General features: G+C 40.4%; 2 protein-coding genes across 2 annotated transcripts in view; one reads left to right on the top strand and one right to left on the bottom strand.

The window, feature by feature from the left end:
- Positions 1-24,588, top strand: part of ELK3 (ETS transcription factor ELK3) — a 409,974-nt gene that overhangs the window by 313,679 nt on the left and 71,707 nt on the right. The window lies entirely within an intron of this gene.
- LTA4H (leukotriene A4 hydrolase) lies at positions 1,538-24,500 on the bottom strand. The gene is made up of 19 exons (XM_063133747.1): positions 24,310-24,500; positions 22,104-22,234; positions 20,950-21,070; positions 19,605-19,673; positions 15,759-15,863; positions 15,548-15,600; positions 14,691-14,763; positions 14,324-14,464; positions 14,092-14,115; positions 12,945-13,015; positions 12,742-12,853; positions 8,911-9,055; positions 8,726-8,829; positions 7,611-7,681; positions 7,019-7,073; positions 5,810-5,905; positions 5,282-5,364; positions 4,041-4,145; positions 1,538-1,965 (listed from the first exon to the last, which is right to left on the bottom strand). Exons 1-19 carry the CDS (start codon positions 24,463-24,465, stop codon positions 1,821-1,823), a joined length of 1,860 nt encoding a protein of 619 aa, XP_062989817.1. The 5' UTR covers positions 24,466-24,500; the 3' UTR covers positions 1,538-1,820.

Here is a 24,588-nt window from a genome sequence, read left to right as displayed (position 1 = left end):
CAGAACATATGTTACCTAAAATTGAAATAATCTAATTTTGATATCGAATGGAGTTCAGAAACATAACTGATCGTACAATGCAAAGTCTATTCCATAGGAACCCAAGTGTATGCTGTTCCATATCTACAAAGGAACAATTTGGAGCATGTATTTTCAATATGCCACTGCATATTAGATTTATTTATTTTACACAAAGGAGTTGCTTGGTTAGGAAACATTTTGGCATGACACAGATGCTGCAGGACTCAGCAGCTTCCCCATTTTCTTTCTGGGCCCACAGGAATTTTGGGAGTGCTATGGGCATCCCACTCCCTCTACCCCAGTCACTAGCACCTCTGCTTTGTTTTTTGAAGGGCTCTGGATAAGAGCTGGATCCGATAAAACTAAATTGAACCCCTTGGATTTGCATGATTTTCACAATGGCCCTCCCACACAATCACATCAAAATTAGATGTTAGTGTTAGAGATGTACTAATTTGGTGCTTCGGGAAACAGCCCAATTCTGCTTGAACCAATTTGGAAACTGTCTGCTTTTGACTAGGGTACAACTTTGCCTGAGAAAACACCAGAAACTATCATAAGGGGCTTGATTTGGCTCAGGCCAAATCTGATGCACATCCCTGGTTAGGATTTGTAGAGCACAGTAAAAAACCCCACCAAAAATGGTCTGGTTCTTGCCAAGGCACAAAGTCAGTTCATCTATAGGATGAATACTTCCGGAACTTCATGATTTTTAGACAGGATACTGATGGAACATCTATGGACATAGAGGTGTCCTATGGTTGAAAGTGGTTTGGGGAGGGGAGCCCTTCTAAAAATACAAGAATCCATGTCTCAGATCTGTATTTTTGTACCAGTGTGGCACTGAAAACTGCTGAGTCAATGATCCGTTTTCCAGTTCAATCCATGATCAGAGGTGACTCTACGGTGATTTGTAAAAGAATCCTGTGTAAAGATTATGCAAATTCATTTTACTGGATCTTTTACCTGTGTACACATGTGTGCAGCCTGCATTCTCATGTGCATCCCATCCTCTTGCTCTGTGTGTCTGTGTGTGTGTGTGTGCAACACCCCTCTCAAGCCCTACTCCACCCTGCTTCCTCATCCCTGCCATCTCCTGGTTGCTCCATTCTCATCCCCAGGACATTGCTGCATTTCTTTCCTTGCCTGCTGGCCATCCCATCTTCCTCTGCTGGATGCTGCCTGACCCCAATGCTGCTTTGCTTTCTCTCTTTCCCAACCTTGCTTACCAGGTAATACCAGCCTTCAGCTCTATACATGCTGGACACTGTTGACTGAGGCTAATTAGGCATTCTTGATTCTTCCTACATCTTCAAGACAGGTGTTTTAAAAATGTTTTGACCTACAACTCCCATGAACCCTCACAATTGACTAGGACTGATCAAAGTTGCAGGCTGAAATATCTGGAGGGCCTGCTCACCTCTGATTGAAGAAAGAAAGGTCTGAGGGCAGGATAAATATCAAGCTAGTTGTCTAACAGAGCACTGTTATGCAATTAAGTTTATGGAAACATAAATCAAATTATCATGAAAAGATTTATTTCTTCAAATAAAGCAGCACAGGTAACAGAACAGTGCCAATACTACTTGTGGTACAGTGACAAGTAATGTATCAACTTTGCAGCATTTTTTATGGGACACATCTAAGTTCCAGAGCATGAAAATCTAGAAAAAGCCTTATTGTTTCAGGTTCAGAATAGAAAGCTTAGAAATCAAACATGCAAGTTATCATGATTTGTGCATGGGGGGGGGGCAGGGGGGGGAGAAAAAATGAAGTTGCACTCTTATGGGGGTTTATCTTCAAGTCTGCAAAGGTTTGGCTGTTTGTCCATCCAGGCCCAGGTCTTTGGCTACCAACTTCTCAGTCACAGGATGCATAGAGGCTTTGTGCTGCTGGAAAACACTGATGGCTTGATCACGAGATTTATCAAATTTATAGAGGTCTCTGCAAGAAATTCCATATAATAGAAATTAAATAAATATCTGGGTTAGGTTTTCAGTTTTGTACTAGGATGCTATGTTACCATGCTCAGGATAGTATTTGCATTTTTAAACTTTAAAAACGGACTCAGACCAAATTATTATCATGAAATACATCTAATATAAACAGTTTATTCGGTGTTCAATATTGAGCTGCTCTAACAATTTGGATTTTTGAGAAAGACAAGATGATTAACAGGAATGGAGGAAAAGACAATAGTGTGGATGATAGTCAACAGGAACAGAGTAAGAATAATACCAGAGGTAGAGGGATAAAGAGCTTTAAAGGGCACTTAACACTACTCTTGGAACTCATAGTAATTTGGAATCACTGTAGAAGTTAATCACTAAACACTATTTCAACCTTGAGACAGAATGCTCATTTTTCTGAAAATAAAATCAGAACTGATCCTCAGAACTTTGTGTTCTGCAAACATCAGATTCCTTTTATGCACCAGATCCATGAACTTGTTGAAGCATTCATGTCCGTGAATAATAGTTTTCCATATGCGAAAAATAGGTTTTCCCATTTACTGAACAAAGTGAGAACTTATGTATGAAGATACTGCAGAATATATGGTAGACTAAAAGCAGGGATCTACAATAGGCTCAACAGTCAAAAATTACTTTCCCTGGCGACCAAGAATATAGTGAAAATGCCTCTGAACACATACAGAGTGCCTTCTCCTTCCCACTCAGAAAGTGGCAGCCTGCCCCTCCCGGAGAATTAAGGAGAAGGACTAACAGTGCAATAACTTGGCATTGTTTGAAATAAGCAAGAATCCACTTGTAGTTCTCTTTCTAAAAAATATACAAAAGCCCCACTTTCCTAGAAAGCCTCACACAGAAAGCATTTGGTTTTAAAACCAAAAAGGTTAGGAGACAGTCTATTTCTCTCACATAAAAATATCCACTTCTGATTTTTCTTCCTTCTCTTCAGCAGCTCTCCTTGTTATTGTTATTTTAAACCCTTTTCCTCTTTTCTGGTGTAGAAAGGGGGAGAGAGAAAGAGAGAGAGTGAGGGGGAGAGAGAAGTGGGACTGGGAAATGGAGGAAGATTGCCAAGGTAGAGATGTTGAGGGAAGAAGGAGATTTGAAGTTGTCCTCTGCCTTCTCCCATCCAGTAAATTCATAAAGCAAACCTTCCTAGTCTTAATTTTTAACCCCACAGTTGGAATAAAGTGGCAGAAGCTTGATGCGTGTGAGATATTAGGAAGAAATAATTCTCAGGGTGAGGAGCGGAGACTGGGGCTGCAAAAGTGGAAGACAGTGCTTCTGGAGAGAAGCAAAAAAGATTGCATGAGGGAAGCAGCTTTGCAAACAATTGGGGAGAAACAAAAACACACAATTCTGAGCAGCACCATAGAGAGAGAAAATGGTGCAGCCAGCTGCTCCCCGAGTCCAATCTGTAGTATTCCCAGAAATGGAAAGGAGGAGAAAGGAAACAAATCCTTGTTGGTGCTATTCAGAAGCAAAGAATAAGGCTTGCTTCTGGTGCTGTTCAGGGGCAAAGAATGGGGTTTCTCACAAAAATCTACTCCAGGTTTTTCTGGTACCCTAATTTAGGTGCTGTAATGTAGCCTCTTCTCCCAGGGCATTCTTGTTTGCCAAGATCAAGGGCTCTGTCATCCCCGGTTTGTTTGCAAGTGGGTTTGCTGAAGGTGGACTAAAGGCCTAAGAAGTTAGTAAATGACCAACAATATTGAAGATTTTCAGAACATCTTGTTATAAAAAGGATTATTCTAGTAGTTGCATTGCTACCCTCTTTCGCTTTCAGTTTGTGAAGCTTGTATCTGTTCACAACATAGGGTTGAAAATCTGTTGTGCAGAAGTCCTCATAAGTTCCACAACAGGGTGGTAAATATGGAAGTTTTACTCTTGCACTATAGTTCTGGCACAAGTGATTTTTATCAAGATCAGTGTAATTTGCGTAAAGAACTACTGTATACATATTTAGAATTAAGATGCGGAGAATAGTCAATATTGCACAACTCTTGTCTGGTTACAAGAGCGGACATAGACATTTTATATTTATCTTACTTAAACAAGGGACGAGTAAACTTCATTCTGCCTTGTTCCGTAGCCATCTTTAGGGCTAGAGGAATGGCATCTTCCCATTTGGCTTGAATACAGAGGCGCAGCCATCTGAAAGAGTAAAATTAGCATTCAGTTAAATAGGTTTAAACCAAGATTAAGGGAATCCAATTTCTGCATCACACAGTGTGTGTGCGTGTGTGTGTATGCTTCCATATCTTATTTTGCTTCTAAGATCCAGCTATTCTAAAGATGGATTCTGTTGGCAAGAATAACACAAAATAAAAGTACTGGGAAGGGGGAGACAATGCTCTATAGAGACAGAGTTCAGAAAATACTAGTCATGTGCAGAATTAACAAACTGCCTGTCAGAACACTCCGACACCACAGGAATCAATCCGACCTCTGAAATGTCAGCTGACACCAGCCAGACATTTTCAGGCTTCTTTTCAGTCACGCTTTATAAAAATGCAAGACTAGGTATCAAATCAATCTATTGATAAGAAAGGGTTTGCCTTACAGTGCATCATAGACAGCCTAACAAATACACAAAATTGTGTGACATAGTAGTAATCTGTAGTATATCAACACTTTGCTCAGGATTTGCAGGCAAAGTTTTGGCTGAACCCATTACAAAGAAGGCTACTTTAAGGGCAGGTTTGGACATAATATTCCTAGCTAAGCCAGGAATGAGCATTAGGTCCATGCCCTCCCCCTCAGCAGATTGCTCATGGTATCTTCAAAACATGATTTTCTGCCTAGTCTGAAACAGGGAATTATGGTTTAATGGTAGTTTACTAACTAGGGTCTTAAAATGTGCTTTAAAGAGACCAGGATCAAAGCTTCAAAACTGGCAGGAGAGGTCAAGGAGGGAATGCACAGGTTTGACATTTGTTCCTGGTTTAGTTTAATAATGGTTTATTCAGCCAGGAACATAACATACAAATTAACCCAAGAATCACATGCTTGTCAGCTTCTAAGTAGGTAAGTTTAAAAACTTTGCAGGCTAACCAGCCATTTTTAAATAGAAATCTGTCTTTAAGAGATCTATATAAAAGGCAGTAGAGTACAAAGGTATCAAGTTCTACACTTGTTCAACAACTCCAGTGTCAACATGCACACACATCCCTGAATGTTCAAATTTATGCACTTCTGTTTCCATTTAATTTAATAGAAGTTACTCCTACACAGTATAACTCTATTTTATTTGCAAACATTTCAAGGTTATGTTTCTGTATTTTACAAACCTGAATCTAATTTCAGAATTATTCACAGCATTAAAGTTATAAACCTGCTGCATTTGTCTGACATGGCTCACCGGAAGAGGGTCCTAAAAAATATAAAAAGGGGTTGGGTGGGGAAAGAAACAGGAGTATCAAGACAATGACTGTTCAATTCTAAATAACTGTGCCAGCCCTAGAACTTCACACCTGAAGCAACGCATCAGTCAATCCACACAATAGGATTCCTTCTTTTTGGAAAGACACATATTGAGGATGTAAAGCAGCAAAATCGCACCCACTCTGTAGTGTGCTCTCTAAACACATTTCGTAGTCAGAGTGGTTTGAAGATGACAACATGCCACCAATTATGGGATGATCTCCCTGATGAGGCCACCTGGTACCAACATTGTTATCTTTTCAGCGCCAGGTTAAAACCACCCTCATCTCTCAGGCATTTGGCAGCATATAAAGAGTTTTTAATCAGATTCTAGATTGTCTTTGGTTGAAAATTGTTTTCAGATATATGTTGTCTGTGTGTGTGACTGCATTTACCTCCAGCAGCAGTAGTGCAAGGAACTCAATATGCTGATGGGAAGACATCTCTGCTATATCCGCCGAACTGAAGGAGTTGAGATTACTTTCAGTGGCCTAAAGACAAGCACAATTCACAGGATGTTTGAAATTCAGAAACTCCTAGTTTCTAACACCAGAATTTAGATTCAGAATTTTATTTTCAAAGTAAGTGCCAGAGAACACACTCAAGGGCTTCATATTGTCTTCTTTGACAAGAAATTTTTTCTGCATGCATGGGAATAACATTCATAGAGAGTATGAGTGAGTATTCAAATTGGGAAAGGATGCGATTAATATCCTATTTACCACTCTAGTTGCAAAAACGAAGATGGAAAGCCGTGCTTGAAGCAAGCTGTGCACAATCTGAAGCAAAGGATTGTGACTAAGTACGTGTTTTTACTGTTGAATAAAAATTTATCCAACCAACTTTACTCTATCAATGATACAGTTTGAAGTGAGAGAATCCGACTAGTAAAGTTTGAAAAGCTCATGTTAAAAATATAATGTTTAAGAGTTTGGACATGGAGTAAAAATAGTACCTTTTTATTAGGCCTTTGGTCGATTTTAACAGTTTTGGTTTGCTTTAAAGAATGTTTTGGTTTTGCCTTTATTTTGTTGTGACTTTATTATATTATTGTTTTATTTACTTGGCAAATGTTATCTTCCATGGTTTTGGAAGGCCAGTTCTTAGGAAGCCCAATCAGACTAAGACTATAAGACTGCACTGAGGCCATTTTTTCAAATGTTGTTCTATTAGAGCTAGGGAATGATTGCAGTATCCACTTTTAGTGTTATTTCCTGGACACTCTGATGGATTTCTGTTAGTTTTTTGTCTGGATGACACTAATTCCAAATCACTGTTAGGAGATGCCAAGCTTTTGAATATTGCTATTAACACTAGAACTCCAATGGTGACAAATTAAGTGGTACTGCCACCTAAGATGGTTCTGTTTCTTATTGTTTGTTTTGTATTAGGGTGGGTTGACTAATAAATTTTGATGATGATAATGAAAACAACAGTCACAAGAGCAAGCGAATAAGTTTTCAGTAAGTTTGCCTTAACTAAATTTTACTAAACTCTGCACTGTAAAACTGGATTAAGGTTATGCAGATTTGGAGAACAAAGCAAAAGTGCAACACTAACATACACTATACCTGTAGCATTTTTAACACAATACATTAACTCACTTTGATCCATCTCTGGCACAAGGCACTACAAGCATTTGACAGTGTTGTATCATACCTGGTGAAGATGGAAGAAACTGTACAAGTTAATACACTTACTGTTGCCACAGGTATCTAGAACATAAGCTTATGAACAGGCTCCTTTCATACTCCTCACTGATCACATCTGGGTTTTAAGAAATGTTATTGCCTATTATAACAATGGTATAGGCAAAATACAGAACTCTGTTTATGGGGCAGCCATAAATAAATAAGTCCAAAGGAACATTTTATGGAACACATACAAGTAACATAACTCTTACAACATTATTATTAATACATTATAACAAACGATCTCTATATGTTACATTTAGATCATTTGAAATAACCATGCTTTACACATTCATCTAGCACCCAATTTGTATGATGAAGAACCTGAACAAATAAAACATCAAGACTAATAGGTAATATAAACCAAAAAAAAGAACACTGTGTTAATCCACAAATTAAGAATCTAGTATGATCAAAGATATTTTGGTTCTATTGTAAGGTATAATTTAAAGCCTTTGAATACAAGCAGAATGTTTGATAGAAATGTTAAAGATCACTTGCTCACGTTGGTTTTACTGGGGGCATGCCAGCAGCGTTCATCCATGCATTCCAGTTAACTGTGTCAAGAACATCAACCTAGAATAATAAACAATTTGTCAAACATCTGGGTGCACTCAAGTTTGGTGAAACAAAAATGCTGCTTTTCAGGTCGCACTAACTTATGATAATGAGACATATCCAAATTAAATAATGTCATTGCATAACTGAAATAGAATTGGAGGATTCTACGGTTCTTGTAAATAAAACTGGAGAATTCCTTGGTAGCTCTAATCAGAGAAATACTTCATTCAAAGTAACATACTATCAGAGTTTTCCTTCCATGCAGTATAGACTTGGCCATATTGATTAAATACCAAGGCAGGCATAGTTGAAAAAGCCTGACATAAAAGCTATAGTTTCAAGCAGACTGCGCTCCAATGAATGATTCAGCAATGTAAGCTATTACAGGGGAAAAGACTAAGTATTTTCAGAGATGAAACTTTTCAGTTAATAATAATTCAAAACCATGAGCACGTGTGCAGCTAATCATGGTGCATAAAGTAGAGCTGCAATATCACGCAAGCAAGTCTTCTGCCAGGATACAAATATGATCTCTTCGCAGCTATATTTTGCACTAAATTATATCCTTTTAGGAAAGGTCAACTCTCAATAAATCCTTGATCCTTTGAACAGTATGCTTTGCTGCTAGCCTGGATTCTGTGGAGGCTGGCAGACAATGAGCCACAGTGCAAACATGATCAATTGACACTTGGGTTGTGCAGTGATTTGAGCCCATGCTTGCATTCAGTATCTAGAGTATAAAATGTTTGGGGCAAGTGGTATTGTTCTAAAACAGTTTACTATTAATCCTTCAGGCTGCTTAGTGGTAAAGTGTATGTTTTTGTGTAGAAAGTGCCGAATTCTATCTGCTAACATCACTACTTAGATATGTAGAGTTTAAATGGTGAGAAAAACCTCTAGTGTAGCTGCTGAATCAGAGACAGCAGTGGACTAGAAAAATCATAGATGCATTTCTACATACAGGAGTTTTGTTTCCTTTCAGCATCTTAGAATGTTTTTTTTAATTTATTTTGAACCAATTGTAATACAACATTTTGAACCGTAAGAGTAGCACTTAACCTTATCCTTGAAATAGGCGTACAGGAAATTCTTCCAGTCCTCAGTCCTTATACTCTTGAATGCAAATTGCTGGATGTATGCCCTCAAAAAGCCCATGAAGATATCTGTGAGTACACAAGATGTATCAAGCATAAATAAAGTGACATGACAGAAAAACACCACATGCTTTAAGAGTAACTTAATACCTTTTCCACCAAGAAGCTGTTCAAGATAAAGTAGTAAAGCAAAGCCTTTCTCATATGGAACGTAAGAATATGCAACATCAGGATCTACTTCTTTCAGACAAATTTCTAGTTTTGTCATGGGGTTCGTGTTCCCAAGGAGATTGATCTAGAAAGAGAAACACGTAAGTGATTATGAATTGAATGGAGCTCAACCTGCCAGCCCTCTTGACAATGTACAACTTCCAAGTTTGGGTAAAACTTCCCAGACAACTTGCCAGATGAGTCATCAACCACTTTTCAATTGCAACATTTCTAGGTTATCTAGAATCATAGAATAGTAGAGTTGGAAGGGGCCTATAAGGCCATTGAGTCCAACCCCCTGCTCAATGAAGGAATCCACCTTAAAGCATAACTGACAGATGGCTGTCCAGCTGCCTCTTGAATGCCTCTAGTGTGGGAGAGCCCACAAACTCCCTAGGTCATTGGTTCCACTGTCATACTGCCCTAACAGTCAAGATGTTTTTCCTGATGCCCAGATGGAATCTGGCTTCCTGTAACTTATTATTATTTATTATTATATTTATTTGTATCCCACTTTTTGCCCAATACTGGGCCTCAAGGCGGTCTTAAAAAGTTTAAAACATACATTGTAAAACCTAGGAAAAGAATTTTTTAAAAAAACTTTTAAAATATACAACAAAATTATATGTCATTAACATAGATGGAGGACCAAATTACTCTCCAAAGGCCTGCTGGAACAAACAAGTTTTAGCCTGCTTCCGAAAGCCCATCAAGGAGGGAGCCAGTCTAGCTTCCCCAGGAAGAGAGTTCCAAAGCACTGGAGCAGCCATCGAGAAGGCCCTCTCCCATGTTCCCACCAAGCGCGCCTGTGAAGATGGTGGGACTGAAAGAAGGGCTTCTCCAGAAGATCTTAAAGCACAGGAAGGTTCATAAGGGAGAATACGGTCTTTCAAATAACCTGGAACCAAGCCATATAGGACTTGAGCCCATTATTTTGTGTCCTGCACTCTGGCCCTCCTCTGTGTGACAACCTTTCAAGAATTTGAGGAGTACTATCATGTCTCCCCTCAATCTTCTCTTTTTCAGGCTAAACATGCCCAGTTCTTTCAGTCTCTCCTTATTGGGCTTTGTTTCCAGACCCCTGATCATCACCACTGCCCTCCTCTGAACACGCTCCAGCTTGTCTGCATCCTTCTTGAAGTGTGGTGCCCAGAACTAGACACAATACTCAAGATGAGGCCTAACCAGTGCCGAATGGAGGGGAACCAGTACCTCACACGATTTGGAAGCTATGCTTCTATTAATGCAGCCCAAAATAGCATTTGCTTTTTCTGCAGCCACATGGCTCATTTTCAGCTTGTGATTTACAACAAATCCAAGATCCTTCTCACTTGTAGTACTGCTGAGCCAAGTATTCCTCATCTTGTAACTGTGCATTTGGTTTCTTTTTCCTAGGTGTAGAATTTGGCACTTATCCCTATTAAATTTCATCCTGTTGTTTTCAGCCCAGCACTCCAGCCTATCAAGATCACTTTGAAGTTTGTTTCTGTCTTCCAGGGTATTAGCTATCCCACCCAATTTTGTGCCATCTGCAAATCTGATTAAGTGTTCCCAGCACCTCCTCATCCAAATCATTGACAAAAAATGTTGAAGAGCACGGGCCCAGGACTGAGCCGTGCGGTACCCCGCTCATTACCTCTCCCCAGTTTGAGAAGGTACCATTGATAAGCACTCTTTGAGTCCAGTTCTGCAGCCAACTGTGGATCCACCTAATAGTTGTTCCATCTAGCCCACTTTTAGCGAATTTGTTAATCAGAATGTCAAGGGCACTTTGTCAAAAGCTTTGGTCAAGTCAAGATATATTATGTCCACAGCATTCCCACAGTGTACAAGGGAGGTTACCTGATCAAACAATGAGATCAGATTAGTCTGGCAGGATTCGTTCTTGACAAATCCATGCTGGCTTCTAGTAATCACTGTATTGTTTTCAAAGTGCTTTCAGATTGACTTCTTTATAATCTGCTCGAAATTTTCCCCAGGGATGGATATCAGACTAACTGGTCTGTAGTTCCCAGGTTCCTCCTTTTTGAAGACAGGGAAAACATTAGACCTCCTCCAGTCATCCAGCACTTCACCTGTCTTCCATGATTTCGCAAATATAATAGACAGTTCCACTATGCACGTACTGTAGTACAGGGATAGGGGATTTCCAGGGATTAGGTGTGCACAATGCTTCTCTGTATCCCACCAGGGCTGAACTTCTGCCACTCACTGTGGAATTTGTCACTGAAATTGGCAACACAGCAGCAATATGTGACAATTTTATTTTAAAACAAGCACGCAGGGAGCACACCCCTTGTTTTAAAGCAAAATGGTTTTAGCCACCATGGCAGCAAGTTCAGTAGTGGGGGGGAACAAAAACACCAGTAGGAGCTGTCTATTGTCCACCCTTGCTCTAATGGGACAGGTGTTTTTCATCAATAAACCTGAACTCAAATCCAAATTATTTTGTTCTACAACAACTTCAGGTGTGTGTGTTTTTAGGCTCATTATGATGCCTCAAGCCCATTCAACTATGCTAGTTCTAATTCAGAAGTGGAAATGTTTCAGGTTTGTCTGTCTAGCACAAGTGTCCACTATGGGTACTAAATGAATGCCTGATTATTTAACTCCAGCCTCCAAGTGACAGCCCAAGCCAAAAGGAAGAAAAGGCTCACTGTAATATCTGGAAGATGGTGAACATATTCGGGAATGGAACGCCACATCTGTGGATCCATGACAGAATATTTCCCAAAACTCATTTGAGTTTGATGCTTACAGGGTAGATGGAGAACAGATTAGTTATATTCTCTTTAAATGACAGCTATTTTAACTGATATAAACTTAACATCTGTTCAGGAACTGCACATTAACATACAGCTTGTGCTGAGCCTTTCTTAGATCATGCACATCTGGTCACTGTCACTCATGCCCTGGCCGTATCCAGATTACTACAACAGAATACACAATGCACTCTATGTGGAGAGATATGACAAAGGTGTACAAAATTATACATGATGTGGAGAAAGTGGATAGGGAGATCTTTTTCTGTCTCTCTCTCATAACACCAGAGCAGAAGGGTCTAGCATTATGAGAAGCTGATTGGTGGGAGATTCAGGTCAGATAAAAGTACTTCTTAAAAGCATAGTTTATGGAACTCACTACCACAATGTAGTGATGGCCACCAATTTGGATGGTTTTAAAAGGGGGTTGGATAAATTCCTGGAGAAGGCTATCTGTGGCTACTAGTCCTGTTGGCTAAGTGCTACTCTAGTATCAGAGGCAGTAAGCCTGCATACTTCCTGTAGGCAGTTGTTTGGCTACTGTGGGAAAAGAATGCAGGACTAGATGGATCTGATCAAGCATGGCTCTTATGTGAAGCTCTGCTCCATGTTTTGTCACCCTCAGAGGTGAACCTAAGAGTCATGCTTGATCAAAGCAGCCTTCTCAGTATTGGCATTGGACTGCAGAACCTTCTTCCAAAAGAGATTTGGTTGGCAGCCTCTGACTGTAATGTTTTATTGTCCTTCTTGTGCTGCTGTTTTAATGGTTTAGTTGATGTATTGGTTTCTCATTCATTTTTATTGAATATTTGTATTTTTAATCTGAAAGCTGCTTTAGGGACCAAAACTCAGAGTAGACTTTTTCTAAAAATAAAATACCAGCTGGGAAAGGAAGATGAAGTAAGTTTTATTTCCTAAGGTTAAATCAATTCACCTTTAATTTACTTGTATTCAATATTTTAAAATAAAATTACTTAAGTCAGGCTTCAAATTATCTAGGAGCACTTACAGTATTTTGTAGTTCTCTCCAGCCTCCCAAAGCCTGGAAATGCCTGAACTGTTCACCAAAGAGCCTGCCACCAATCATGCGTTCCAAGTAAACTGTGTGACCCTCATTTAACCTAAAAACAAGCAGCACACATCATTATTTCTCTATCTCAAAAACACTTTAACGAAAGCACACAAGTTCTTAAAGTACTGGATTTCACCTACCAAAAGTGCTCCCAAGTTTTGTTTGTTACCAAATTCCCTGTCCAGCTATGAGAAATTTCATGTGCGATAACCTGAAATGCACAAAACGTGTTGTAAGTGTATTCTGAACTCTTTGGTTACTCACACCCTCACTGCCCCAATGAACAGAAGGGAGGGTGGCAAAGACATACACAACTGGTACCACTCGCATGTTATTTTCAATTCGATACTACATAAGCAGGGTATCCCTCAGCCTGCCCACTCCCATGAGCCAGATCAGGACAGAAGTCTGGGGCAGCAAATCGGGAAGGGTACCCCCAATGGCTCCCCTCACTGCTGCCACATTTCTGCCTGCCCTGCCCTGCTGCTTGGCACTGTTTCCACCTTCCTGCTTACTGTAGACAGTTGGCTTGGAGCTGATGCTGTTTAGTGCCCTTTCTGGAGGTCAGCAAACTTATTTTAAACATGAGTAATAAAAAACACACCTTATGCTCACAGTTTTGAAGGTAGTTCCTGCAGTAGTCCATGGAACTACTTTCAGCTGAGTTGGGCCTGATTTGTCCTTTTTTAAAAAATGCTTTTCAATGCAAGAATAACAGGTAGCCTAGTAGGTGTTGTTTTGTCTGACTAAAGATAGTTTAGACATATGAGAATGGATTCAGAGTTGTGTGGAAAGGAACTCTGAACTGGACACTCCTGTGGGTGGAAGGGCGAGAACCAATTCTGGCTCAGCCCCATTCCCCCTGCAGCCCTCTAAGGCTCCAGAAATGTACTCCAGAGTATATGTACCCCCCCAAATAGTGTGGGAGGTGGCACCGGCAGAAGGAGAAATGGGTGAGGGGGGCCTCCCCACATTCCACCCGTAGGAGCCACCACTAGATCTGACTCACTTCCACAAATGAAAGGAGCCCTTTTGCTTGCAGAACAGCCAGTCTGGGTCCAATTCACTGTATGGAATGCTATTAAGTTACAACATTTGCAATTTTACCTATTAACTTATGCTGTGAGGTGTGTGTTTTTAACTGTATGCTGTGAGGTGTTGTTTTAACTGAACAGCTAGAAATAGTATTTATTCAGGCAAGATATTTTATACAGCATATTCTATTTTAGGCACCTGATTTAGACTTGTATTAATATAACTAAATAGCTGAACAAATCTTATACTTACATTGGATAATGATCTGTCACCAGCCTACAACAGACAAAGATTAAAAAGTTACTTCCTTGATCCATGGCAAGCAAGAAATTCATACAATATCATTTTCTATTTTGGGCAAAAAGTCAGTTTAGGGGCCTTTTCCAAAATGCAAGTTTCCATGTAAAGCCCACAAGCTAAATGGGTTCAGGGTAATTTCCTAATAGAAACTATGCTATGCAATCCATAACAAAGTAACACTTACCAGTAATGTAGGCGTCACAAAAGTGAGGCAGGGATTCTCCATACCACCATAGGGAAATGATGGTGGCAGCACCAGCAAGTCATACTGACCCCATACGTAAGGTCCTGCCAGGTCTTCTGCTGTTTTTAACATGGCTTCAGTCTGTAACAAGAGTTAACAAAGTAGCTTTTAATGTTCAAACTTGGCATGATTTTTCAAGGTATTAATACATAAATTGCCAGGGACAAAGCTCTGGTTGCCTTAGGTACTGTTGTGGGAAGAACATGCAAGCATTTGTTCTTCTGCAAATCTTACAGCTCTTTGAAGAAAAATAAGTTAACTGCCATTCACCTTTTAAAAATATGGAAAAGCCAGATAATTCACTAACCTCTGCAAATTCATGAGCCGATTTGTCCACCAGCTCCTTTTCAGCCCACACCAGAGTTCTGGGACCAATCTCTCTGGAAAACAAAATCCAGTTAGAAAAACTAAGAATTCTGTCTGACTTCCTGACTGCTTCTCTCTTACTTTACACTTAATAGGTGGGGCATGTCTGTGGCTGTAAAGAGCATTACTGAAGGTAACGGTTTGCATGCGAACAGTTCCTTAAAATATTTCTGCTTCTAAGAGCTAGAGCTGACATAACACAGTACACAACAGTTTAAGGAGTAGGAGCAGTGGACAGGATCTCACCCTCCTTCCACCACAGTCCTTGCCCTCTTTTGAGCATGTTTCCCCTCCCATCCTTAATTATGGCTAGCCTTTATATCTGCAGTCTTCTTCATCTTCCAAATATTCTGTGATCTGGCTAGCAGAAGCATTAATGCTAAGATGCACTGCCCAAACATGTATGTACTGTTCAGCATATGCAGAACATATATCTTTCAACTTTCACTTCTCTCAGTGGCTTGCATAGCTATATTCTGCAGTGTAGTGAGGATATAGGAAGAGAAAAGCCCATAAAATTCTATAAAATTATTGCCAAAAATGTTATGAGTTCTATATTCTGGGTAATCAAAAACTGGAAAGGAAAGGTAGACTGAAGCTGATTTCTTCAAAGTAACCATAGTTTAAGATTAAAACAGTTTTTTCTGGTTTAGACAACATTATCAGGCTGATGAAAAGCGGAAGTTAAAGCTTCTGAACTACTTATAGTAACATCAGTGCAGAGGGAGGAAATATGAGCCCACAGGGAGGTTAGGCTCATTCACATCTCATGGAACATAGCCACTGAGTAAAACTCACCTGCTTTCCAAAGCCCCAGCAACTAGAGCAATCAAATAGGAGGGTATCGGAACCTAACCCAAAAGTAGAGAAAGACACGTTAATATGTAAAGATTATAAACAGGACTAGAAGTCACATATTTCACACCTAAAAGCTTGTTTCCTGAAATCAAAGTCATCCATGTAAATTATATAGTACACCATCGTGGGCTGAAAATGCACACAGCCTTACATTTTGAATAAAACGGTATATCTTCCGAGTACTTTCTTCTGGATCAGGCAAGTCTCCATCTCTCCTAGCACTCATAAGTGCCACCAGTTCATTTGGAACAGATATCTGGTCAAGTACAAAAATAGATTAATGGTTTCTATTTAATACGTTAATTGTTTCACACCATACATTCAATAACACCTTAGAATTCTACCTTAATTCTACAACAACATACTTCACATAAGTACTTCTCACTTGCATCTTTATGAATTACCCACAAGCATAGATGCAAGTTGCCCATATTTCCTGCTATGTTCACAGCTTTGTCTTCTGCTGTACTATAATACCCCAATGACTCAGAAAGTTAAGACTAGATTATATGCTAATCATTAAAATACTACTAAAGCAGCTGCCAAGTAAAGGGTTTTTGCCAATTACCTTGCAATTAAGAGTTCATAGAACCTTTAACATAAGAAGGGCCCGGCTGGATCAGAACAAGGGTCCATCTAGACCAGCTCTCTGGTCACACAGTGGCCAACCAGCTGTCGACCACGGACCCACAAGCACAGGTGCAACAGCCCATGTTCCCCAATGTATACAGGCTTGCTGCCTCTGATACTGGCTTTTGTCCAATAAGCAACAAGAATACAGGAAACCAATTCTACGAGTTTAATTTAGAGAAACTGTTTTAGAAGAAAGGCTGATAAGCACTAAAAAGGTGTCAATAAATACTAACTGTAAAGGTTTATCAGGACTAATAGAGCAGGGCTGTGCTGAGTGGTCTCCCACCCACCAATGCATATGCCAGCTACACTTCCCAAGCATTTGTTGCATGTGAGAAAGGGTCCTATGGGGAGATCAACTTACATACATAGAGCAATTCTACATGAGGGGGATTATGGGCCAATTGGATGCTCCCTGACATGAAAGAACACTGCGCACATGCATCAGGATGTGAGTAGGGTCCCTGGTCAAACATGCTGAATGCACAACTGCTGAAGGCACAGCCAATGGGGGTGTTCAGCTGCCAAACTTCTTGGCAGTGGGGTGGTGATAGCCCACACTGTACTCTCCTCCATTACCTGAACATACAAGGAGGTTCATGTGAGCCCTACGATGTTAACTGAACTGTTTTGCTCTGTCATGATGTACATAAACACATCAATCGATCGCAGGGCAATGAGCAACATTGGGCCTTTTAGCTGGCCAGTTCTTGTACCATACTAGTCTCTGAGGGTAAATGAATAGTATCTGCTTTACAGAAAGACATTGGTCAGACATCTGCTTTGACCCAAAATGCAGAGCAATACCTCTCTGGCAAGGGAAAAATTTGGTCATTTTGAAATTGTAATTTGCATTCCTTAAGTCTTCCTTTTGAGAATGTTGATTAAGACATTATGAATAACATATCTTGCTACCTGCCTGGATTCTCCACTTGTCTAGGGGCCAAAGTAGACATGATGTTATTCACGTGAGTTTTTCTTTTAAAGATGCTGGTGCAAGCCCCTCTCCCCTGGGGCAGACTGTGGTGGGTTAAAGCCACATTCTACCCCAGTTCTATCCTGCTGCCCCACTACCACTAGCCAGTTCTTCTTTAAAAAAAGAAATAACACAAGTAGTAAGACATGAACGTCACATCTAGTTTGGTCCTGTTTTGTCATTCCATAAAGCTTGAACCCTACAGGCCTGGGAACCTCTAACCCTGAGGATGGCCAGCCACCAACATTTCTCTTCAGATTTCCATCAAAGGTAACCTTTGACATCATTTGTCAGCAAGTTAATTTCAAGGAGAAAATTGATTTGGATAGGATGTACGTAAGAACATAAGAAGAGCCATGCTGGATCAGACCAACGGGCCATCTACTCTAGCACTCTGTTCACACCAGTGGCCAACCAGCTGTCAAGCAGGGACCCACGAGCAGGACACGGTGCAATCTTCTAATCTCAAACTTCTGATGTGGAAATGCTAGCTCAGCTATGTTAATAATGCCACAACAGAATTTCCCCATTCTGGAAATTAAGTGAAGAAATTTCTTATACACAACTTCAGTTCCTCTTCAGCTCTTTTTAAACACTTACTGGATTTGCTTAACTGAATTTGCTTCTGCGGTCTGGTTATGGATACTAATTTGTCTGGCACTGGTAAGCAGGGCAACCTGCCTTGAAGACCTCATACCCTCCAGCATTATTAAAAGCTATAAGAATTTTTATATTATTATTATTATTAATACATTGAAGTCAAGAAAAAAACAAAAACAAAAAATAAAACTACATATCAATAATTATTCTATAACCCTCCCTGTTCCCTCAATTTACACACCAAGTAACATTGTCACAACTTGAAATGCTACCGGGTTGAGGCTGAGACATATAATGATGCGAAGCAACTTGCCACCCAAGATTAACAATTTTCACTGAATTAGGACACAATCTGATCCCAATGCCAATCAGCCTCCGAACTTGCAGGCTGACGGGCATCCAATGCAAAGCACAGAGGTGATCTTTGCCTCTGTGCTTCTCCTGTTCTGCATTTTTACTAAACAGCCATTTCTGCCTATCTAGCTAGGGCTCTGCAGAGGGGGGGGGGGGGAGAGATAGGGATTATTCATAACCCTGCTTCCCCAGTCCCTTTCCCTCCTGCAGAACCACCCTCCTTCTCTTCTCTCCAGGGTCGCTTTTGTTGTCTAGGGGCCTGAGGATTTTATTTATTTATTTATTTATTCATTTATTTATTTATTGCATTTCTATACTGCCCAATAGACGAAGCTCTCTTAAGCTCAAGTTATCAGCACACATACTAAGTTCTATCCAGCTTACGTATTGAATAGCTCAACTGGTCAAAGGACTTTTAACATCATGGATGCGCAAGTACAATTTCAAAAAATGTTTTGAAGCTAGAAAGTTTTGATTCCTTGAGCTCAGAACCCAAACATCCTAAAGCATCCTTTTCTTTAGTAATATTCCCTGTAGAGAAAGTCAGTCAGATTTAGCATGACTATGCGCATATAAAAAATTAACTTGTATTTGACTAGACTAGTCTTTCTGTCTCCTGTGACATGAATCCTGCACAATTTCAGCAAAGTTAAGGGAAATACACTTGTTTCATGCATCTAGGTATTTAAACTAAGGAAGTAATTTAAGAGTTTAGATAAAGGCATTTCTTCTACTCTCAAGAGAAAGGAACAAACATTTAGGACCAACTGTGGAATCCGAAAATACATCTTAGTTCTGACATGGCAAACAAAACGGATATCAAATCTATCACATGCAGTTCATTTGTAACGAAGGTTAACATGCTAGGTTCCTGCATATTCAAGAGGGGTTACGGATCAGATCAGACATAACAATCCTGGCTTAATAAACAATAGTTTATTATGCTGGGAACTAGTGTTGGGCTCACATCCTCTCCCCCACAGCCTTGAGTGCGTCAGTGGTGGCATCTTTAAGCCACAGTTTTCTGTTATAGCTGAAAGAGAAACTGTAAGATGTAATGTCCCCTTGCTAACTAACACCAACACAGTATCTGCCCTCTTCCAAGCCAAACTATTCAATGAAAGACAGTCATTTTTCAGATGCAGAAAGATAAGGCAACTAGTATTCTTATGTAATAGGCTGTACTTACATCTGTGCTCCAAAACTTTAGAAAAAGAGCACAATTTGGTACTTGCCAAGACTAATAAGTATGATAAATAAAAATAAAAAAATAAAAATAAAATAATAGAGCTCAATATTCAGAATTTGTTTTTACATGGCTCAGTCTGGTAGCAGAGTTTATAATCTTCCGACACATATCCATACACTAATCCATCTCAGATGGAACTGTTAAAGAAGAGTAAATTTTGCACTCCAGGTTTTGGTTTTACCTACCTCTGCATAGTAGGTTAGCTTCACAGCAGGAGTATCCTGGCAGGGAAGAACAGCTCTGCAGTGAGTAGCCTAAAAAAAGAAGAAGTAGCACAGATTAGAGGCTGCTATTCTTATAGGCAGATATTTCAGTAAATTTATAAATGGTTTATTTTGCACTATCCAGCCATCAGCAAAAGTGTAAGACTCCAAACAACTACATCCAGCCACAACCCAAACAGGCTCAGAAGTCTGATCCAATTGCATGGGTGGAAAGGTACATGGGAGCTTCCCACAGGTAATTGGCTGGCCAATGTTTAAACAGAAGGCTCACACAGATAGACCTTCAGTCTAATCCAGCATGGCTCTTATGTTCTTAAGTCCACATTGATCAAATCAGTTCAAATCATCCTGAACGTACTTACTATTATTAAGAAAGTAGAGAGGAAGGTACACAGAGTTATAACGCCTAATGGTAATAATACTACTGATTTTTTTTATGTCACAGTGTAACAATCCTACACATCTCTACTCAGAAGTAAGTCCCATTCAGTTCAGCAGAGATTACTCCCAGGTAAGAGCATATAGGATTTCAGCTTTGTAATGTTATTAAGAACATATCCCCACTTCCCCTGTCCCGTCCCTTGCATATATGGATAGATATGTCTGGGGTTCTTTTAACCAGAACGTTAAAAGTACCCAAGACATATCTATCCATATATACAACTGAGATCGCCAACTCACTGACAGTATACAAATATAAAAACATGTAAAGAACCAAAGTAAATATTAGTGGTGTTATTGAATAAATAGAAATAATCCGAAGAAGAGATGCTCAGTAGCTACCTCTCTGCACTCACAGAAGCGAGTGCAAAGATGGGGAAACAGAGGCATTCCTGAGGGTGGGGAGGAGACTGGGATGTGCGGCTATGAGGTATCCCCAGCCATCCCAACTCCTTCCCACCCACTCTTTGAAGCTTCTCCTAGCTAAATCGAAGTCCCCCATCTAGCAAAAATGCAGAGCTTGGAGGGTTATGAGTAGCCAAGGCACATCCCATAGGATTGTGCCCTCAGTATTCTAGGAATCTTACAATTTTAGGATATTAGGATATGCAAGCCACAGTTATTGCATTTCCTCAGCAATTGAGTTATTTAGCCTCTTCTATAGCGTGCAGTAAGTATGTAGTTTCTTGAGATTATATGCAAAAGGCAGAGCTGCACAATGGCCTTCAGCTCCCATGTTGCAGAATCTTAGCAATAGAGATTTCAGCATAGTTCAGCCTGGTGAAAGAAGTGTAGGTTACTGAGAAAGTATACCTGTGGAAAATGCTGTCCACAGCATTGAAGGACAGCACAACACCTTGCTCACCTGACATTGACTGAAGAGGAAAGGATGCCTTTTCCCCGATGTCTGCTCTGGAGTAAACCACTGGAGAGCTGAAGACCTTGGAGAGGTTTCAAAAGAGACCTCTACAATCACATCTTGCCCCCTGCAAATATTCAAATAGTTAAGAATCTGTGCGCTTTTGAGTATAAGACTACCAGATGAAATATTTTTGCTGCACTTCTTAGGAAAGCTCAAACCACTGTTAAAGCAACATTTAACTGCCAATTCAGGGACATAACAGCTGGTTTGTTTTAAATGCTAATAGCCAAATAAATTCAGATAATGAATTGTTTATATGTTGGGAATCATCTTCCAACGAAAGAAAAGCTGATGATATTTTCTTGGAAGAATAGCCACAGCCCACATCTACACTGACTGCTATAAAAAAGTGGTTTTAGGGCAAGGAAGTGGTTTTACAACAAGAAACTTGGCATCAAGAGACAAGGGGTGGGGAATTTGCAGCCCTCCAAATGTTCTGGCCTAGTTTCCACTAGCTCTACCCAGCATAGGCAAAGGTGAGGATGTTGTGAGCTAAAAAAACATATGGAGGGTCACAAGTTTCCCACCCGTATAAGGAACATCACATATATCAAGCCAATAGCTGTAATATGGTCCAAAGGGTGATAAAAAAATCTTTATTTTAGAATATAAGCTACTCTCTCTGAAGCCAACACACTCCGTTTTGCCAAGTGTAATAATTCCACACACATCATATATAAATGAGTGGGAACTTTATTGGGACTGGAGCAAAGACTCTCCTGGCCCCTATTTGGATGAAACTGAAACTACCAAGAATGGAAAATTTAAGTGAAAAGGAGTTGTACTGTTTAGTTTAACCACCCCAATGTGGATCCAACAGTAGTCTGAAATATCTGCAGCATTTTCAGCAAACTTGCACTTCATATTGCATGCATTCCACAACAATTATGGGTCAAGTTGTCCAGTGCATTTCACCTCTCCCCACTCCCACCTAAATAAATGATGTGTGAAGCTTAAGGGTCCAGGAACATAAACCAGGGTTTATTCTTGGCTTACAAATGCCAGTTTGTAAAGGGAGGAATAAGTAGCATCTTATATGATAGCACAAGCAGACCACTGGCAAAAGTTTTCAAATATGACGAGAGGAATACACTTACTTCCCTAGTTCAAAAGGTAGAGTGATTTCCAGTGGTGCTCCTTTGAAGCTATGATGTTGTCCAAGAGCAAACTGAGCCTCCTGCCTGTTGACAACCACTTTATGTATTGTTAGATCCTTTGTGTCCAAAACCTGTTAAGCAAATTTAAAGGTTATTACTGACTAATAAATGCTCTAATACAGCAGTCCCCAACCTTTTTGGCACCAGGGACCGGTTTCGTGGAAGACAATTTTTCCACGGACTGTGGGTGTGTGTTGAGTGGATGGTTTTGGGATGATTCAAGCACATTACATATATTGTACACTTTATTTCTATTATTATTACATTGTAATATATAATGAAATAATTATACAACTCACCATAATGCAGAATTAGTGGGAGCCCTGAGCTTGTTTTTCTGCAACTAGACGGTCCCATCTGGGGGTGATGGGAGACAGTGACACCCAAAGTGTGTTGCTTATGTCCAGTCTACTCTGTAATCTCGTTTTGGCTGTTGTCAATGCAGAAATTGCATTGTTGTCAATGAGAACGCGGCCCGGTTCCTAACAGGCCACAGACCGGTACCAGTCCGTGGCCCGGGGGTTGGGGACCTCTGCTCTAATATATCTTGACAACAATTTTAGAACAGTAAAAGAAACACTCAGGAATCTTATAGCCCTGTAATATCAATTCTAATATATTCATGAATACTAAAATAAATAAAAAGGAAGCAAAATACTACTTCATTATGTTAAATTTTACCTCATCAACATCATCACGGCAAAAGTGTGTGGACTGAGTCATATTTCATTACATTTCCCTGCTCAATTTCCAAAACAGTCCTGGGAAGACTCACACCCTGAAAAGCAGCTTAGAAATATTTTAAATAAAGCCACATATCTTTGTGACATTCTCATGTTTGATCAAACAAGACTAGCTCTTGCAAACCTTTTCCTGCACAGTATAAGCATTTAACTGCAATAAAGATGCACAACCAGAGCTACATTCTGGCAATCTACATCTCTTTTCAAAAAGTAGGAAAATTCAATATCTAAAGTATAGCTGTTGAACGTCAAAAATGTTCATCTGATTTCATAATCTACAGACTGTGCCTTCAAGTACTTACAATGTTTATATCCTATCAACATGATTCCATAGTACTAACAGCTAAACTGCTGATGAAACAAAGAAACTTTTGCGACTTCTTTTGGCCTAAATGTAATGCATTCTTGAGGCTAGGAAGTCAATTCTTGGAAAAAGAACAGTTGCTGATCAGATGTTTATTTACACAACTGTACTGAGTAAAATATTGTGTTTCTAATTGTTTCCAGATTATACAGTCCTTATGGACAATGTCCCAGAAACTGACAAGAAAAGTGGTATACAAGCCCAGATTCTATTTAAAGAGAAACTTAGACTTCATCTTTGTTTAGAGTTTTGAGTAAGTTTAGGCAAAGATCTTGCCATTTTTAAACAACTTTTTTCCTTGTCAGCAGGAGAATTTCACAATCATCCCCATTTCATACTCAAGGTATTGTACCTTAAGCCCTGGCACACTACTAGGATTTTGCTTCTGCAAGCAAGAGATACAGTAGCAGGGAGACAAAGTACAACTTCAAAGAACAAAGTACAAATACTGCACCATTAATAACTTTAATAGCACCACCTTCAGCATTAGAGTATTGATTTTATGATATTTTCATGCTACACTTCGCTCTGAGCACCATACCTGGTTACCTTTCCTCCAACTCCCACCCCTTGAGCATGCAGGTGAATCAAAAAGGACTACCCGGTATGCAGGAGCAATAATACCACCAGCAGCCAAAGAAACGGTTTCATTTTTAAACAAAATTTAATACCGAGACCCAGGACAGCCTTACAGCCCAATCAATCCCATGCACGTTTACTCGAAAGTAAGCCCCATTGCGTTTCATGGGGGCTTACTCCCAGGTAAGCAGGCACAACATTGCAGCGTTAGACATTGTTGAAGAAGACGACAAGAGACACGCGAGAGGTGTCGGGCTCTGTTTTGGGAGGAACGAGGTGTCCACGTTTCCACTGAGGGTGCAGCTCTGGGGGCTTATGCGGACCCGCCCCAGGCTCTTCTCAGGTTTGCAGCCTCCCTCCTCAGCACCACAAGTAGGCCTCGGCGCCCGCCTAACGCAGCAGGTCCTTCCCACACAGACCCCCAAGCCACCATGCCCATCCACGGAAGGGACGGCGTTACCACGCAACGAAGGTTGTCCCGTTCCGCCCGCACGGTGAGGGCCGCAGTGCCTCTCAGCGACCGGCTCTCGAAGTCCACGCGGCACCGCAGGTGGAGGTGGTGGGTGCGGCAGCAGTCAGGCGCGGCGAAGGAGCTGGGATCTTCCAGCTCAGCCATGGCTCTGCTTCTGGCTCACACACTCGTCCACTGAGGCGGCGTACACTGGTAGGAAGCCCTTAGCGGCGGCCCTGTAGGGCTCCGAACTCCACCCCATGAGGCGTGCTCAGGGAGGGATTCTGG

The sequence above is a fragment of the Elgaria multicarinata genome, chromosome 9 (assembly GCF_023053635.1).
Source record: "Elgaria multicarinata webbii isolate HBS135686 ecotype San Diego chromosome 9, rElgMul1.1.pri, whole genome shotgun sequence".
Classification (NCBI taxonomy): domain Eukaryota; kingdom Metazoa; phylum Chordata; class Lepidosauria; order Squamata; family Anguidae; genus Elgaria; species Elgaria multicarinata.
This window is presented reverse-complemented; position numbering and strand designations above follow the sequence as displayed.

Coding starts and splice junctions, on each gene's coding strand:
- LTA4H (XM_063133747.1), bottom strand. CDS start 24,465: ATGGCTGAGCTGGAAGATCCCAGCTCCTTCGCCGCGCCTGACTGCTGC. Junction 19,674..20,949: donor TCCTCTTCAGTCAATGTCAG/GTGAGCAAGGTG, acceptor TTCTTTTTTTAG/GCTACTCACTGCAGAGCTGT. Junction 9,056..12,741: donor GGAGAGAACTACAAAATACT/GTAAGTGCTCCT, acceptor TTCTCTTTCTAG/ATCAATCTCCTTGGGAACAC.